General features: G+C 37.7%; 1 protein-coding gene across 1 annotated transcript in view; it reads right to left on the bottom strand.

The window, feature by feature from the left end:
* Positions 1-5,081: 5,081 nt before the first annotated feature.
* Positions 5,082-18,684, bottom strand: part of SPAM1 (sperm adhesion molecule 1) — a 46,107-nt gene continuing 32,504 nt past the window's right edge. Inside the window, exons 5-7 of the mRNA XM_001086882.5 lie at positions 16,914-17,357; positions 6,224-6,322; positions 5,082-5,483 (exon numbers count right to left, since the gene is read on the bottom strand). Of these exons, the coding sequence (XP_001086882.3) occupies positions 6,272-6,322; positions 16,914-17,357 (495 nt within the window). The 3' untranslated portion in view covers positions 5,082-5,483; positions 6,224-6,271. The remainder of the gene's footprint in view (positions 5,484-6,223; positions 6,323-16,913; positions 17,358-18,684) is intronic.

Here is an 18,684-nt window from a genome sequence, read left to right as displayed (position 1 = left end):
CCACTCTTACCCTTGGCATGGTAGTCTCTAAGCATCATAGTCTGGATGATCTTAAGCCACATACCTACCCACTTCGACCTTTCTACCTTGACTCCTAGGCCAATCAAATCTCTTCTACCATCTTTCTAGATCTATTTCTGATGGATTTTTCTATCCCACTCTCCCCATCCTCATCACGTCTACATTCAGCCTCAGTTTCTCTCTCTACCTGCTGCTTATCCTGACACAAGGACTTTTGATCTCTGCTTTTTCCTCTTCACCTACACTGGCCCATCCTCATCCCACCCCATTCTCTGAGTCTCTTCAGTCTAAGGAAACGCACAAGGCATACATTTAGCATCCTTGTCTGCCTAATTGTAACATCATCACTGTGAAAAACACCAACTGCACTGCCAAGTGCCCCCTGTGCTCATCTCCTTGACTTTGTTGAGCTAACAGAGCTAGGCTTCGCATCAGGCTCAGTTCTTGTTTTGGTCTTCTCTGGCACTCCCCCTCTCTCTGTGACCTTAAATCAAATAGATGTTTTACCGCTTGCTTGGAGGCGGGTAAAAAATGTCCTACTTCATGGGAGAGTTGTGAGGACTAATTAAAACCTCCTGAGGTCTTTTGAGAAATTGCTCCATTCTTAGGAAACCTAAGTTCTTGACAGCCTGGCTGCCGGGATCCTTGTAAACATTTCTGGCTTTTAGGAGCAACTTCCTCAAGGTAGGAATGGACTAAAATGAAACTGCAGTGTGACCAGCCATCACTTCAAATGCAACCCTAATGCAAGTATCCATTTGTATAGCACCCCTTTTTGTGTTCAAAGTGATTCAGATATATTTTCTTTATTCTGATTTCTTCATTTAGAGGCTTTCATGTGGGAGACCCAATGGTTAATACATGCAAGAATATGTAGTAATACTTTTTTGTGGTAAAGAAGGTAATCTTGGAGAGAGGTTTCAGGCCAAAGTTTCTCTTATGTTACTTGACTGAATGAAATCCCTTGCTAATTTATATCTACAAATATGCCTTTGAAGTGACAACAATCTAGCTCAAAATATATTGTATAATCAAAATGTGGGTGAGGGATACTAAGAGAAGCAGATGATGCCACCCGGAAAGTCCATCTGTGTGACTTTCAACGTAACTATCTTAAGCAGGAAGACGGATTCTATCCACTGTGGCAGGAAGCCTCAGACATTGTTTTAGAATGAGAATCAGAATCAGAAAGCAGTCCAGGGGATTTACAGGGCTGTGGACAACTGCACCCTTAGCCCTAATCTTCCTGAGAGTAATAGAGTAGGGGGCAAGCCCCATTTTCTGCTCTGTCCCAGTTTACTCTTTACCATGCTACTTCACAGAATCGACCTAAATAAATAAAAATGGCAGAAATCAACACTCCCTTTCTATAACCTTAAGCCAGATGGATAATTTTACAGGAAAAGATATGAAGGAGGAAATTCAAAAATATAAACAACAGATAAATGAAGCTCGATCCAGCTGGAATAATTTCCCCCAGGCAGAACAGGCTCCTCCATTGATTGTAGCCTGACAGAATTCCTCAGAAGGAATGAAAAGGAACAGCATGTGTTTGTATGGACCCCAGAAAACAACCATGCCCCGATGCTATGAGCCTCTTTTAAAAGAATTTGTTTTATTATTTGATGTTCTTTTTCTTTCCTCTCTGTGTTTTGTTTCCTGATCATACATATGAAATCCAAGGCAGTTACAATACACTGTCATGCCACACAGATCTATCAGGGATACTACTGGGTTTGTGCAAAAGTTACTATGGTTTTGGCCATTACTTTCAATGGCCAAAGTATTTTACTCAGGCCTGACAATAGCTCACTATTCCCTCAAATTTCTTCTCCCAGACAAGCAGGGTCTTATATCCCTGGGCTGTAGCTGAAGCTGTTTCCCTCAATTCCAGGTCAAGTGGGGGCATGTGTTACCTGCACTCAGACTGAGGTGTGGGCCGCCAGCAGGAGAGGATGATCTGAGAAGCATGGAAAGAAGCGAATCAGATGTGAGCAGACCATCCAAGGCAGGCATCAACCTGTGGGGCAGAGCATGAAGTTCACAGAATACAATTGAAAATCAGCCACCAGAGGAAATTTAAAACACAGCAGAGAGGAAAAAATCTGATTTCAGCCCCAGCTCTCTCACTGCTATCTGTGTAATTGTGGCTATGTCATTTAGCATATCTAAGTCTTAATTTCCTCATCACGGACATAATGACAGCTTCTATCTCAAGTATTATGAGGAACAAATGTGAAGATACATGCAAAGCACTAATTAGAATACTTGGCATAAGGTAGAGGTTCCTTATATTTCATCTACTAGAATTACTACTATTATTGTTATTGTTGCTCACCCTTAACAAAGAGGAGAGTCGCTGTGTCCATATTCATAGGGCATTCATGCATTTAGTGTGGCAAGGAGGGATTAAAGAAATCCTACCTGGGCAAACACAAGATGCCTAGCACATGTTGACCCCAACTGCTCTCCCATATTAAAAATGAGAAAACAGAGGCAAAAAAGAGATTAAATAATTTGTCCAGGGTCAAAAAAAATAAATAGCAGAGTTAAAATTCAAGCCTCAGCAGTCAGCTGTGTCTCGATATCTAAACATTCCCACATAACCTTTTAGTTTCTTAGCGTCATCCACACTCCCCGACATTTCCCAGATTACGACATCTCCCTTTTTAGTTTCTGCCTGGAACATCCTTTCTCCTCTTCTCGACCTAATAAACTTCTACCCAACCTTGAAGTTGCAGCTCAAATGTTATCTACCGGGTCCTTGTGAAGCCTTTTCTAAGGCCACCAGGAAAGGGGGTTTCTCCTTTCATTGGGCTCGCACGGCTCTTTGTCATCACATTTAATTTGGGGTCAGTTGAAGGGGCTGTCCACTCCCTTACAGCAGGGATCTTAGCCTGATGTCTGCGGAAGGGCATCGAAGGGAGGTCTGTGAATCAGGCATGTGGATATGTACCTGCATGCACACATAGTCACAAACAGAAATGCACACAGCTACGCAGCAGAGATTTTTATTCTATTTTGCAAAATTATCTTGCTGTACACATTATTTTCATGTCTATTAAGGGCTGCTCCTGTAGACAAGCACTGTATACTCATCAGTGTTGTCATGATATGTCACAACAGCTTCCCATTGGTAGGAATTAGTGAATCTGTGTCCTGTGATGATTATCATGAGCACCTATCTTTACTTTAGGACTGGCTTAAGTTAGAAAAATGTAAAAAAAAAAAAAAAAACCCTAACAAAAAATATCAAATATCCTTTGCCTTTGCTTTCTACTATATATGATAGCACACCAAAGCCCAAGTGCTTTGTTTATGACAACATTCTTGCTAATGGAAGGAGCATCAAGCCAAAAATGCTGAAGTGTCATTTCATACTTTCTCTTCCAAAAATATATTAGCATAGATCTGTTTTAAGAAGGGAAGGCTGGAGTTGAAAAGGAAAAACTTTGCCAAAATTTGATCTGATTTGACACTAGGCAGCAGCATAGTGTCAAAATAGAAACAAGGTAATTGGTAAAAGCCATGTACCCCAGAAATAATTTACTGTGTGGTTTGAAGCAGAAGAAGCAGGTAAAAGTAGTGCTTATTTAAAATGAAATTATCGGCCAAGCACGGTGGGTCACTCCTGTAATCCCAACACTTTGGGAGGCCGAGGTGCAAGGGTTACTTGAGGTTAGGAGTTCAAGACCAGCCTAGGCAACATGGTGATATCCCATCTCTACCAAACATACAAAGAGTTACCTGGGTATGGTGGCACGTGCCTGTGGTCTCAGCTCCTCTGCATAGGCTGAGATAGGAGGATCCTTTAAGCTCAGGAGGCAGAGGTTGCAGTGAGCCAAGATCACGCCACTGCACTCCAGCCTGGGTACAGATTGAGACCCCATCTCAAAAAATAAATAAAATAATTACGTGACGACTGACGTTTTCAAATTAATATTGTGAGACATGTGATGAAGGAATTAGAAGATTCTTTATGCAGCCGGCTAACGCCTTCAAAGATGATTTCCTATTTAACAAGCCCTTTTTGAAATTTAAAATCCATCAACATCTTCGGAATGTTGATAAGTTTCTGTTACACATAAACCTCACTGGACGCTTTGTGAACAAACAGAACCCCTGTGGTGCAGGGTAGCACATCTTGGAGTTTCACAGTTTTAGAGGAGGAAGTATCTTCATGCAGTAGATCTGACTCACTGCCTTCTATGGTCCTGCTTGTCTATAGCGAAGTGTCCACTAATGCTAGGGCCTTGAATCATTGCCTTTTGAATATGTTTTGTCAGAAAATGAAAACAGAACATGAACTTTTTTTTTTTAATCTATGATATAGAAATATGCAGACAACCCAAAACTCAGCATAACTCTTTTTAAAGTACTTCTGCTCAGATAACCCTAAAATTGAAACCCGGGCTCTTAATTCTTCCTTGGTTGACATCAACCTCCCCTTGCTGAAAATGAAACTCAGTGATGTGAAGCCAATGGAAATTAAAGGATGCAAATCTAATTCAGATAGTCTTGAAATATTTTGTCGTCCCCTTGTCACAGGCCCATTGTGTCATCTGTGAGCTTGAACTGATTCTATTTGCTACAACATGCTGTTTTGAGCCCAGCTTTTTAGAATGTGTTACCATCAAAACAGAAAGTCTGCAGGAAAGTGCACATACTGCCATGTCAAAAACCATTCTCCAATTTCAGATTCTCATTCAAAATAAGGAAGAGGCCTGGTGTGGTGGCTCATAGCTGTAATCCCAGCACTTCAGGGGGCCGAGGCGGATGAATCACTTGAGGTCAGGAGTTCAGGACCAGCCTGGTCAACATGGTGAAGCCCCATATCTACTAAAAATACAAAAATTAGCTGGGCGTTGTGGTGCATGCCTCTAATCCCAGCTACTTGGGATGCTAAGGCAGGAGAATCCCTTGAGCCGGGGAGACAGAGTTTGCAGTGAGCCGAGATCACGCCATTGCACTCCAGCCTGGGCAACAAGAGTGAAACTCCATCTCAAAAAAAAAAAAAAAATGATAAGGAAGAGATGCTTTCTCATTGAAATTTATTTTTTAGCAAAACCAAAGTTTATTTTTAACTTTATTTGCACGTTATAGACTTTTTTTCTTTCCCCAATGTTTAAGCATGTTGCCTGAAATTACTTTTCCATGCTAAAATTGACAGAAAAGGTGTAATTCTTTATAAACAGCATTTTGATCCAATGCAATAAAATAAGCTGTGTACGTAATTTTTCTTATAATCTTATATAAATATCTTCTGGAAGAAAATCGATAGGCTTCATCAGATTTCCAAAGCCTCCATGATGTTAAAAAGGTTAAGGATAATACCATGAAAATCTGACTATCTTGAGGAAAAGTCTATCTTTGTAACTTGCCTTCTCCCCACAGAATCTAGGAGAGTGACCGCACTTAATACTCAAGGATGTTAGTGATGATAATCATGGTTTTTTCATTTCCTAAAGGATATTGATCATGAGACAGAGTTAGCTGAGTAAACAGAAACATATATGGATTTTAATTTTAAAACTGAGTTCAAAACTGTCTTCCTTATAAAGTCAAGGAAGAAAACCTCTTTATTTAGTATCTTATGAATTGGAAAAGGAAGACCAGACTGGGAAGATGTAGAACAAAAATGTATTTCCTTTGTTTGCTACCACAAAATTTTGGAATAGAATATTTTCTTTACTTGTAGTGCAAGCATTTGTATACTGGGTTCATCAAAGTCAAAGTCTTTATCAATTAAAATAAACATCCTAAAGGTACTGATTTTGTTATGGACTGAACTGTGTCCTTTCAAAATTCATATGATGAAGTTCTTAAACCCTAGTAGCTTACTATCATTATCATTAGTAGTAGTAGTAGTAGTAGTAGTAGTAGTAGTAGTAGTAGTAGTAGTATTTGTAGAGATGAGGTCTCTCTGTGTTGTTCAGGCAGGCCTTGAACTCCTGGCCTCAAGCAATCCTCCCATCTTGTCCTCCCAAACTCTGGGATAACAAGCATTAGCCACTGCACCCAGCCTTAAACTCTAGTAGCTTAAAATGTGACCTTATTTGAAGACAGGATCTTTACAGAGGTAATTAAGTGAAAATGAGGTCTTTAGAGTGTTGTCTAATCCAACATAACTGGTGTCCTTAAAAGGGGAAGAAACATTGTCACAAACAGAAACATATGGAAGACACAAGGAGAAGATAGTCACCTACAAGCCAAGGGAAGAGGCCTGAAACACGTTTATCCCTCATGACTCTCAGAAGAAACCAATTCTGCTAATACCTTGATCCCAGACTTCCAGCCTCCACTGTAAGAAAATTAATTTATGTTGTTTAAGCCATCTAGTCTGTGACACTTTGTTATAGCATCACTAGCAAACTAATAGAGATATATAGAATAAATCCCAGGAGACTCCAGGTAAAGAAAGTGAACCCAGACTAAAGGACTTGAGGAAGCACTAAGCTGGGGCACAGAAGAAGATATGATGTATTAATTCCTCTGACCACCACCCTAGGGAAAGAAGAAACCTCTCTTAAAATACAGAGCTAGCTCTGAGGTTCCAAGTTTTCAGTTTCTTCACCATACATGAAAGCTATTAGATATACTATCCGAAGCAATCTATAGATTCAATGAAATCCCTATCAAAGTACCAGTGTCATTTTTCACATAAATAGAGGAAACAATCATAAAATGTGGGTGAATTCAAAAAAAAAGTCCAAATAGCCAAAACAATCCTGAGCAAAAGTAACAAACCTGGAGGCATCACACTACCTGACTTCAAAATATACTACAAGGTTATAGTAACCAAAAGCGAGAGCATGGTATTGGTACAAAAACAGACACATAGACCAACAAAACGGGATAGGGAACCCATTTCTATGGACGGGTAAATCCATGTTTCTATGGACAATTGATTTTTAACAAAGGCGCCAAGAACATATATTGGGGAAAAGACACCCTTTTCAGTAAATGGTGCTGGGAGAACTGGATATCCATATGAAGAAGAATGAGAACGTACCCCTATCTCTCAACATATACAAAAATCAACTCATGATATACTAAAGATTCAAACATAAGACCCCAAACTATAAAACTACTGGCATAAAACATAGGGGAAATGCTTCACTACATTGGCTTGGGTACAGAATTTATGGCTAAGACCTCAAAAACACAAGCAACAAAACCAAAAATAGACAAATGGAGCTATGTTAAATGAAAGGCTTCTGTACAACAAAGTAAACAATCAACAGAGTGAAGAGATAACCTGCTGAGTGGGAGAAAATATGTGTAAACTGTTCATCTGACTAGGGACTAATATCCTGAATATATAGGGACCTCAAACAACTTAACAGTGAAAAAACAAATAATCTCATTTTAAAAATGGGCACTCCAACCTTGGTTTGCATCTTGACCCTAGCCCTTGTTTCCCAGTGGGTTACTTTGGGAAAGTTGGTCAGAGTAAAATCTCAATTTCTTCGGATAATAACAGTGTCACCATCACAGGGTATTATGGAGATAAATGAGAAAATGCCTATAATCTTTTAACACAGGCCTTGCCCAGAGCGAGTAATCAAAAAATAAGAGCTAAAATAAAAATAACAGCAATACAACAAACAAGCATATGGTGCTTACTATATACCAAGTACTGATCAAAGAGCTTACACATATCAATTAATTTCATTCTCACACAGATGAGGAAACAAAGGCACAGACAAGTTGTGTAACCTGCTCAAGCTTACACAGCCAATGAACAATGGGCCTAGAACTCAAACTCAGGTAGTCTGGCTGTAGAAACCATATTTTCAAACTATTAGACATACTGTCTCTATTATTATCCATTGTTAAAGACACAGCCTTTATCTCTTTCTTGAGCTTTGAAATCACATGGCTTTGAAAAAAAAAAAATTATCAAGATACCCTACAGGCACCTCAAATACAACATGCTCAAAACCTAATCCCCCAAACCTGCTTCTCCACCTGTGCTCCTTTCTCAGGACTCGATGACATTGTCCTGGCAAGGAACTTGGTGTCAGATTGAGGTTAGGAGGCAAGACTTTACTCCAGACCAGATTGAAGATTGGCTGAAACATGAAAGAGGCACCAAAAGCAATTCTCCATAAGACACACCTGCCAGTATCATGACAGTTTATTGTTGCCATGGCAACACCTGGAAGTTGCCTTCTCTTTCCATGGCAATAGCTCAGAAGTTACCACACCTTTTCTCGAAATTTCTGAATAACCTGCTCTCAGTTTGCATATAATTATAAGTGGGTGTACATATGACTGCAGAACTGCCCCTTGGCAGCTACTCTCAAGCCCTGCTCGGCAGTAGCGGTCATGAAGCTCTAACACTGCCACCTCAATAAAGCTGTTTTCTTCTGCCACTGGGTCACTCTTGAACTCTTTCCTGAGCAAAGCCAAGAACCTTCCGAGGCTAAGACCCAATTTGGGGGCTTACCTGCCCTGCAAAAAATTAGGTTCCTTGCTTTCCCTTGACCCTCCCATATCCAATCATCCAAGTATTGATTTCTAATTCTATCCTTTTCTCTCTATCCCTAATACTTCCCTAATTCAAGACTTTATCCTCTCTGGCCTAGATAATGGCAATAGCCTTCTAACTAGTTTTCTTGCCTCTAGACTCAAAGACCCAATTTCTCCACAACGTACTTTCTCTGCAGATTTAAAATACAAATCTGACCATTTCAACCTGGGCTAAAGGATTAATTGCTGTTTCACTAACATCATCCAGAAGACACTTCATATCTGACACCTACCTTTCCAGCCCCAACTCCCATCTTGCACCATGTCCCGCTTCCTTCTTGCATTTCAGCAATCTCCAGAGGCTCTTACACTCTCTCCATCTCTCTCACACACACACATACACCCACACATGTGCACACATGCACACACACATGCACAGACACCGTGCTGTTTCACAAATACTATATTGGAGTCTGTGTTTTAAAATTATCAGCATAACTCCTAAGAATATATAAAACAATCACAGGGAATATATAATCACTTACTTCCTACCCTACCAATTCCCTCACTGACAAAATAACCACAAAATTAATTTACTTGTAGAAAAAAGTTTAAATCAGTTTTATAAGTAATTTTAAAAAATTATCTTTCAAGGACACTGAAGAACTTGCAGACAATCACCAAACAGTAACATTATTCATATACTGTTTTTACATTGTAATACCAGATTTATCTGAAATATAAGCTGACTGATTTCCTTCAGGATACATACTGTGACTAGCACTGTGACTAGCTATTATTTCTGTTTATTGAAACCAAAAGGCTTCAAGGACACAGAAATGTTACTGCTGAAGAAGCACAGGGAACTTGATGCCGTTATCTTACTGCCCCCTGCTGCTATTACTGTGTGTTATAAATGAGGCCCAGGAAATCGTAAAGTGATGCAACCTTCTAATAACCTAAGCTTCCTCTTTTCTCGATTGCCAGTGTCTCCTTTAATCCATAAAAGCCATATTGAAAGCATGTAAAAAATTAACAGATGACCCTTGATAACCTATTCCCTATGATACAGCACCCAGAAAAAAAATATATTTATTTTTTCTTCAACCTTTAAGTTTCAGGGTGTATGTGCAGGATGTGCAGGTTTGTTACGTAGGTAAATGTGCGCCATGGTCGTTTGCCGCACAGATCAATCCGTCACTTAGGTATTAAGCCCAGCATCCATTAGCTATTCTTCCTAATGCTCTCCCCTTACACAGGCTCCAGTGTGTGTTTTTCCCAATGTGTCCATGTATTCTCATTGTTCAGCTCCCATTTATAAGTGAGAATATGTGGTGTTTGGTTTTCCGTTACTGTGTTAGTTTGCTGAGGATAACAACTTCCAGCTCCGTCCATGTCCCTGCAAAGGACATAATCTCATTCCTTTTTATGGCTGCATAGTATTCCATGATGTACATGTACCACATTTTCTTTATCTAGTCTACCACTGATAGGCATTTAGGTTGATTACGTCTTTGCTATTGTGAATAAGGCTGCAATGAACATACATGTGCATGTGTCTTTATAATAGAATGATTTATATTCCTCTGGATATATACCCATTAATGGGATTGTCGGGTCAAATATTATTTCTGCTTCTAGATCTTTGAGGAATAGCCACATTGTCTTTCACAGTGGTTGAACTAATTTGCACTCTCCCCAACAGTGTAAACGTGTTCCTTTTTCTCTGCAACCTCACCAGCATCTGTTGTTTCTTTTTTTTTTTTTTTTTTTTTTGAAATGGAATCTCACTCTGTCGCCCAGGCTGGAGTGCAGTGGTGCCATCTCCGCTCACTGCAAGCTCCGCCTCCTGGGTTCACACCATTCTCCTGCCTCAGCCTCCCAAGTAGCTGGGACTACAGGCACCCGCCACCTCGCCCCGCTAATTTTTTGTGTTTTTCATAGAGACGGGGCTAATTTTTTGTATTTTTAGTAGAGACGGGATTTTACCGTGTTAGCCAGGGTGGTCTCAATCTCCTGACCTCGTGATACGCCTGCCTCTGCCTCCCAAAGTGCTCGGATTACAGGCGTGAGCCACCGCACCCAGCCCAACCTCTGTTGTTTCTTGACTTTTTAATAATTGCCATTCTGATTGATGTGAGATGGTATCTCATTGTGGTTTTTATTTGCATTTCTCTAATGATCAGTGACGTTGAGCTTTTTTTCATTTGTTTCTTGGCCACATGAATGTCTTCTTTTGAGAAATATCTGTTCACATCGTTTGCCCACTTCTTAATGGGGTTGTTTGTTTTTTTCTTGTGTATTTGTGTAAGTTCCTTGTAGACACTGGACATTAAATCTTTGTCAGATTACAAAAATTTTCTCCCATTCTAGTAGGTTGTTCACTTGATGATAGTGTCTTTTGTGTTCAGAAGCTCTTTAGTTTAATTAGATCCCATTTGTCAATATTGTTAAAATGGCTGTATCACCCAAAGTAACTTATAGATGCAATGCTATTCTAGTTAAACTACCATTGACATTTGTCACAGAATTAGAAAAAACTATTTTAAAATTCACAAAGGATGGAAAAAGACCCCAAAGAGGCAACACATCCTAAGCAAAAAGAGTGAAGCTGGAGGCAACATGCTATCTGATTTCAAACTATACCACAAGGCTACAGTAACCAAAATAGCATTGTACTGGTACAAAACAAGCACATAGATCAATGGAACAGAATAGAGAACTCAGAAATAAGACCACACATCTTCAACCATCTGAACTTCAACAAACCTTACAAAAATAAGCAATGGGGAAAGGATTCCCTATTTCTTAAATGGTGCTGGGAGAACTGGGTAGCCATATGCAGAAAATTGAAACTGGACCCCCTTCCTTACACCTTATACAAAAATTAACTCAACATGAATTAAAGACTTACATGCAAAACCCAAAATTATAAAAACCCTAGAAGAAAATCCAGACAATACCATTCAGGGCATAGGCAAGGGCAAAGATTTCATGACCCAAACGCCAAAAGCGAATGCAACAAAAGAAAAATTCGTTTCTTTTGTTTTACCCATGGTCAGAAGCTACTCTGAAGCCTGGAGTGAAAAGAAATAAGAACTAGTTCCTTTGTGTTATAATGTTACTTGACTTCACATCCTTGCAGGAGCAGTATTGTATAATGGTGGAATGCACAGGCTTGGGAGTCAAAGTCACCCACTCCCATCTTCTTTCAGCCTCTAGGACTTATTAGCTGTCTGACCCAGGGCAAGTCACTTATCTAAGGTGTAGTTATTTCAACTGGAAGAAAAATTATTAAATGAGAAGTTGTATGTAAAGCATATGATTGTTGTATAATAAACAGAAGCTCTTCTTATTTATGAAGAATTGTAAAGTGGTGATTAACAATTTCAGTCAGACTAATTGGCAGCATCACGTGGAAACAGAACATCACTAAAAGTATTCGTCACTAAAGGCAACCCTAACTATTCGGGAATTAAGGTTTCTACAGGATACAAAAATTATATATTTAATTTTGCCTGCTCAGCCCTCAAAAACATTTGTATAATACATATTGCAGTTTTAATGGTTTTTCCTACTTTTACAAAGTTATAAGCACAGCATATTGAACCCAGAAATGTCTTTACCTCCAGTCTTTAATTAAAACCTAGCAGTGCCACATGTGATGGGTCACAGCTGTGGTCACACCTGCACTCTCAGCTACTAAGGAGGCTGAGGCGGGAGGATCACTTGAGCTCAGGAGTTCAAAGTTACAGTGAGCTATCACCATGCTGGTGCATCCCAGCCTGAGCAACACAGTCAAATGGCAAAATATCCTGTCTCTTAAACTAAACATTTTTAAAAAGTCAAAAATTTAAAACCTAGCAGAGAAAAATAAAATCATTTATAATGATATAGTCTAAAAATTACATAATTGTATATTTATCCAAACCCATCCTTGTCCTTATATCTGTTATCTAGGATTAGCAAATTAGAATAAAAGAAGTGATATGCTTCAATAAAAATTATATATTCTACCTACTACTTTGAGGTTTATTGTTAAATATATCCTGTATTGAAATGATTAGAAAGCAAGTAAGTGAACAAAGTTGTATTAGCATAATGTTTTAAACGTTTATAGAGTCTAATTACAGATGTAACACATCAGTCATAAGATAAACACCTTCACGGAGGTCCCAATATTTTTCTGATAATTGGCATGTACATGTAATATAGTACTTAAAAAATGGCACATAGTGCTTAAATGAGATAATTTGTAGTTTTCAGTCAAATTAAAGATGTTATAAATAAATTTTACTTAATATACTACCTTACGAAATAAAAATATTGTCAATTTTATATTTCAAATGTAAACCTTAAATCATCTAATAGAGGAAAAATTTTGGAAGATAGATACATTCTTCAAATAAATAACCATTACTATGTTTTGGGCACCTACCATTCTTATAACAAGCACTGTACTAGCTAACTTTTGTTTACTTTTTCTAGTCTTCTAAACAATTGACCTAGTTGAGGAAAGAAACTCAGAGAAGTTAAGTTTCCCAAAGTCAGCGGCTTGCAAATTGCTAAACTGGGATTAGCTTGCTCTTCCCCCTATATCCTGCTGCCAAGAATTAGCCTTCCCATGAAAAACTAACAGCTCATTAACTTTTGAATTTTGTTTAAATGATATTTCTTATAAAAAAGTAATTTGCCAAAACTTTGTATAGCCCTATGCCCTTATAAAAGCAGTAAGAGTCAGTAGATAGATGAATTTGTAATTCCTTGTAACTGACGTACTTTAAAAATATAATGATGATTCTCATAGACAAATGCCACATATAAAATAAAAAGGGATAAAAAATAAAATGTTCTTTTTAATGCTAAACTTTGGCTTCTGTTTTCATACTATAATCTACAGGTATCTAAAAAGTCGTATCTTACATTTTAGAAATGGTAGCAGTCTACTAAAATAGAATTTAAGTATAAATGAGAAAACAAAGTTTACTCTGAAAAGAAAAATAAAAGATACCCATAATAAACTATGAAAAAAAATGTCAACATTACTGATTATAAACCAAGTTAAAACAAGATGTCATTTTCACCCATCAGGTGAACAATGACTGCAGAATTCTATAAAGGCCAGTGTTGTTCATCTCTATTAGTGAGATCATTAATTGGAACAAAAGTTTTTGAAAGATAATTTTGCAATATCTATCTAAATTAAAATGTATGTACCCTTCACATCAGCAATTCCATTTAATCCTGGCAAAAGTATGCCATGGTATATATGTACATGATATTAACTATAAAATTTTTGGCAGAGAAAAAAATTCCATAAAATAAATATTCACCAACAAGAAATTTCCTTTAAAATTGTCATATAGTGGTATCACAGCATGATGTGGTCAGTACAAAAATGTACTGATATGGACAGACACCCAAAATATATTGCTACATGGAAAAAGCAAGTTACCAAAAATTATGGCACCAGAGCCCAATTTGTTATTTGTGTATATATACACACACATTTGCTTCCATATTATTAGCAAATTTCTGGAATTATATACAAAAAAACTGAAACCAGGAGTTGCCACTCGCAGAAGGAAGAGAGAAGGAAACATTTAGTTTTCCACTTTGTATTGTTTCATAAAGAGCAGCAATGATTTTATAAGAATAAAAAAAAATTACAACTCAAAATGGATTAAAGACTTAAATATTAAGACCCAAAACTATAAAACTACTAGAAGAAAATACTGAGAAAACACTTTAGGACATTGGTTAAGGCAAAGATTTTATGGGTAAAACTATAAAAGTACAGGTGACAAAAACAAAAATAGTTAAATGGGACTATAACAAACTGAAAAGCTTCTACACGGCAAAGGAAAAACAATGAACAGAATAAAGCAAAAATCTGTAGAATGGGAGAAAATATTTGTAAACTATGCATCTGACAATTGACTAATATATAAAATATACAAGGAACCCAAATAATTCAACAGCAAAAAACAACCTAATCAAAAAATTGCTGAAGGATCTGGGTAGACATCTCTCAAAACATACAAGTGAACAAGAGGTCTGTGAAAAAAAATACTCATCTTTACTAATCACCAGGGAATGCAAATCAAAACCACAATAAGATATCCTTCACCCCGGTTAGAACTGCTATTATCAAAAGACAAAACATAGCAAGCACTGGCAAGGATGTGGGAAAAGGGAACTCTTGGTGAGAAAGTAAATTAGACCAGCCATTATGAAAAACATTATGAAGATAGGGAATTTCTCAGAAAACTAAAAATAGAACTAGTATAGTGATAGGGTTTGGCTGTGAGCCAACCCAAATCTCATCTTGATTTGTAGCTCCCATAATTCCCACATGTTGTGGGAGGGATCCAGTGGGAGATAACCAAATCACGGTGACAGATATCCTCCGTACTGTTCGTGTGGTAGTGAATAAGTCTCTCAAGATCTGATGATTTTATAAGAGGTTTCCCCTTTCCCTTGTCTCTCACTGTCTCTTGCTGCTACCATGTAAGAAATGGCTTTCGCCTTTCACCACGATTGTGAGGCCTCCCCAGCCACATGGAACTAAGAGTCCATTAAACTTCTTTTCCTTTATAAATTATCTAGTCTTGGGTATGTCTTTATCAGCAATGTGAAAATGGACTAATACACATAGGATACAGCAATCCCACTATTTATCCAAAGGAAAAAAAATAAGTATATCAGAGAGATATCTGCATCCCGTGTTTATTGCAGCACTATTCACAATGGCCAAGGTATGGAGTCAATCTAAATGTCCATCAACAGATGAATGGATTAAAAAAAAATGTGGTATATATACACAATGGAATATTACTCAGTCATAAGAAAAATGGAGTCCTGTCATGTGTTGCAGCAACACAGATGGAACTAGAGGCCATTATCTTATGTGAAATAAGGCAGGCATGGAAAGACAAGTATCTCATGTTGTCACTCATATGTGGGAGCTAAAAAAATTGAAATCATAGACAGCGGAATTATTGTTATGAGTATTAGAGGATAGGAAAGATGGGAGGAGAGAAGGATAGGGAGAGGCCAGATAATGGGTACAAAACAGCTAGAGGGGAGGAATAAATCCTAGTGTTCTATAGCACTGGAGGGTGACTATAATCAACAACAACATTGTGTGTGTTCAAAAAGCTAGAAGAGAGAATCTTACATGTTTCCAACACAAAGAAATGTTTGAGGTGCTGGTTACCCTTATTACCATGATCATTACACATTGTATGCATGTATCAAAATATCACTCTCTATGCCATAAATATGTACAATTAGGACATGTCAACTAAAATTAAAAGAGAAAAAAGAATAAAAAAGATTTTAAGCTAATCTAATGTAAAAAACTGTACAAGCGGTTCAGTTTTTAAAACTTCAAGCTTAAAAATGCATAATTTTTTTTAATTTTTAAAAAATGCATAATCATTTGAATTATTTTTATTGCTTTTTAGAGCTCAGTCTCAATTCAGATATTAAAGCTTAAACATAAAGAAATGAGATCTGTAACAAGTAAAACATTCTCCTTTTTTCTCATGAAAAATGTAATGCCTCAAAAAAACTAAGATCCTGAAAACTTGTGCCATCATTTGAGAGTATCTAGACAACTAGATTTGGAATATGTGGTTTCATCTCTTTTTGTTTCTAGGGAGGCATGTGAAAAGGAAGGAGGAGATAGTAATATTTGTACAGATCAGACTAGGCAAGAAATTCAAATACAACTGCTCTGCGCTTTAACAGAGTCGAAGGTTAATTGTATACACTGAAGATATTCCTTTCATTCCTGTGCAAATTAGAGTCTTCAATGGCACCAGAGAACGCAAAAAAATACTAATTCTTTTCTCTTATTTCTTCCCTCCTTTTGATTTCTTTTCCACCCATCCTTTTTCCTTCTCCCTCTCTCTCGATTATGAGCAGAGGAGAAACATAAATATCCAAGCACTCTAAGTCTTATTGATGGGTTGTATTGAAACGGTTTTCACTTTCAAGTTCTTAAACACTCTATATCAAGTTTTATTTATCAAAATGTCAGTGTCTTGTGCAGAATGATAGTGTTGAAACAATTCTGGCAGCTTTGCAAGTGAAACGCATAATATGAGTTTCTGCACTCTAAACTGGAGTATTTACATAAGCTATTGATTCCTGGAATACAAATCCCTGAACTCATGGTTGAGAATTCATAAAATATAGCAGTGTTTGTCAAGTTCAAAGGAAATTATCATTTTCTAAGTATAGTTATTCAGACAGAACTTTCCAAAAATGATCTTTCAACAAGACCTGTTCTTTTCCGAGATTTAATTAGTTGAAAAAGCACCCTTTAAGATGGACATATTGTTCATTTCAGCTAACCCGTGCAATCACAAACTCACTACAGAAGAAATGATAAGAAACAAAATAATAACAATGAACATTGTGGTAGAGACTGTGGAGGATGAGGTATTGTAGAAAATTGGAGGAGATCCTTCTGTCTCCACGGGAGGCTTTAGAGAGGCATCTATACAGACACCATCAGCAATACATACATCAACAGCATCAGTGTCTTTTACATCAGCTTTCTCCTTACAACTCAAGTTGGTATAACAGCTGCAATAAAATTTTTCAGAAAATTCCTCCAGGTCTTCAACTGTTGGTTTTCCATGTACTGTGAACTTTCCACCTTTCTCCAGTCGAATATCAAAATTGTCTGGGTTGAGGTGAAGATAGTCACTTGAATTCCAGTCCTTCCTTATACACACTCCTTGCTCCTGGCAAAGCACTTGGCTACACATTTTGGCTGCTAGTGTGACGTTGATTATGTAAGGATTCAGTATAGTCTCCATGTAAGTGTCTAGGAGCAAGCAAGATTTCTGTAAAATTATAAGACAGAATATCAAAGGAAAAGTTAGTTGATATGTGAATTAATTTAGTGTACTAAGCAATTTTTTACAGAAGAATGCAAAACCAGAGGTAGCAAGAAGTAGAAGATAATTTCTTTTTTACCTTAACCAACAAGATTATTCCAATTGCTTTTTGTAAGACTTACAAGTTTCACATGCCACTTCATTCCACTGAATTACTGACTAATTGAGGCTTAATATTCCTTACCCTTGCTCTTCCTCCATAATTCATAACATTATCCGGGGATAGAATGCTACAGCTGTTACAGTAGGTTAGAGTATGGTCTCTAGGATCCATTTGCCCTGATTGGAGTCCCAGTTCCATTAGTGACTAGCTGTAGGAACTTGGGAATTTCTTAAGCTTTCTAAGTCTTAGTTTCCTATCTGGGTGACTTTGGGCAAGTTGATTAACTTGATTATGCTTCAGCTTTATCATCTGGAAAATAAGGATAATTATGATGCTTACCTCATAAAGTTGTTATGAAAATAGATTTTAAAAGAACAATACATATAAATGTGCTGAACACAGGGGCATACCATATCTTCAGTTGACCCTCAATAAATTACAAATAAATGTAAGAAACACTACATTTGTCAGACAATTTTTTTCCTGAGACAAATTCTCATTCTGTCGCCCAGGCTGGAGTACAGTGGTGCAGTCTTGGCTCACTACACCTTTGATCTCCTGGATGCAAGCAATCCTCCTGTCTCAGCCCCCTGAGTAGCTGGAACTATAGGCATATGCCACCAAATCTGTCTAATTTTGGTTTTATTCTGTGGTAGAAGTGAGGTCTTACTATGTTGCCCAGGCTGGTCTCGAACTCCTGGGCTCAAGCAATCTTCCCACCCCATCCTTCCACAGTGTTGGGATTACAGGCATGATCCACCATGCCTCGCCTGCCAGACAAGTTTAAATAGCATGGAAAAGGCTTATAATTTGGCTTATAAATTGCTGGCTCAAATACGTTAAACAGGTTCAATTGAGTATACTTTCTACTAAATGTTATGTATAGTCAAGTTATGGGTGAATAATGACAACTCTTTTACAGATTTGGCAGACTATGAGTGATGACTAACTAAAATGATTCATCTTGAGACTGGCATGTTCTAAACCCTGGACACTATCCTCTAAGAAATATTGAAGTTGATCACTTTTTTTCATATTCAACAGTTCCATTGAATGAGGTAGTTGTGCTAGTCCTTTTTCAGGCCAAAGGAAGTGGTGGTGGTAGATATGCAGGCATGTGAAGGAATCTCAGCAGCTTCCATCTGAATATATTTCTTTTCATCTTCCTTG

This window comes from Macaca mulatta, chromosome 3, assembly GCF_049350105.2.
Source record: "Macaca mulatta isolate MMU2019108-1 chromosome 3, T2T-MMU8v2.0, whole genome shotgun sequence".
Taxonomy (NCBI): Eukaryota; Metazoa; Chordata; class Mammalia; order Primates; family Cercopithecidae; genus Macaca; species Macaca mulatta.
This window is presented reverse-complemented; position numbering and strand designations above follow the sequence as displayed.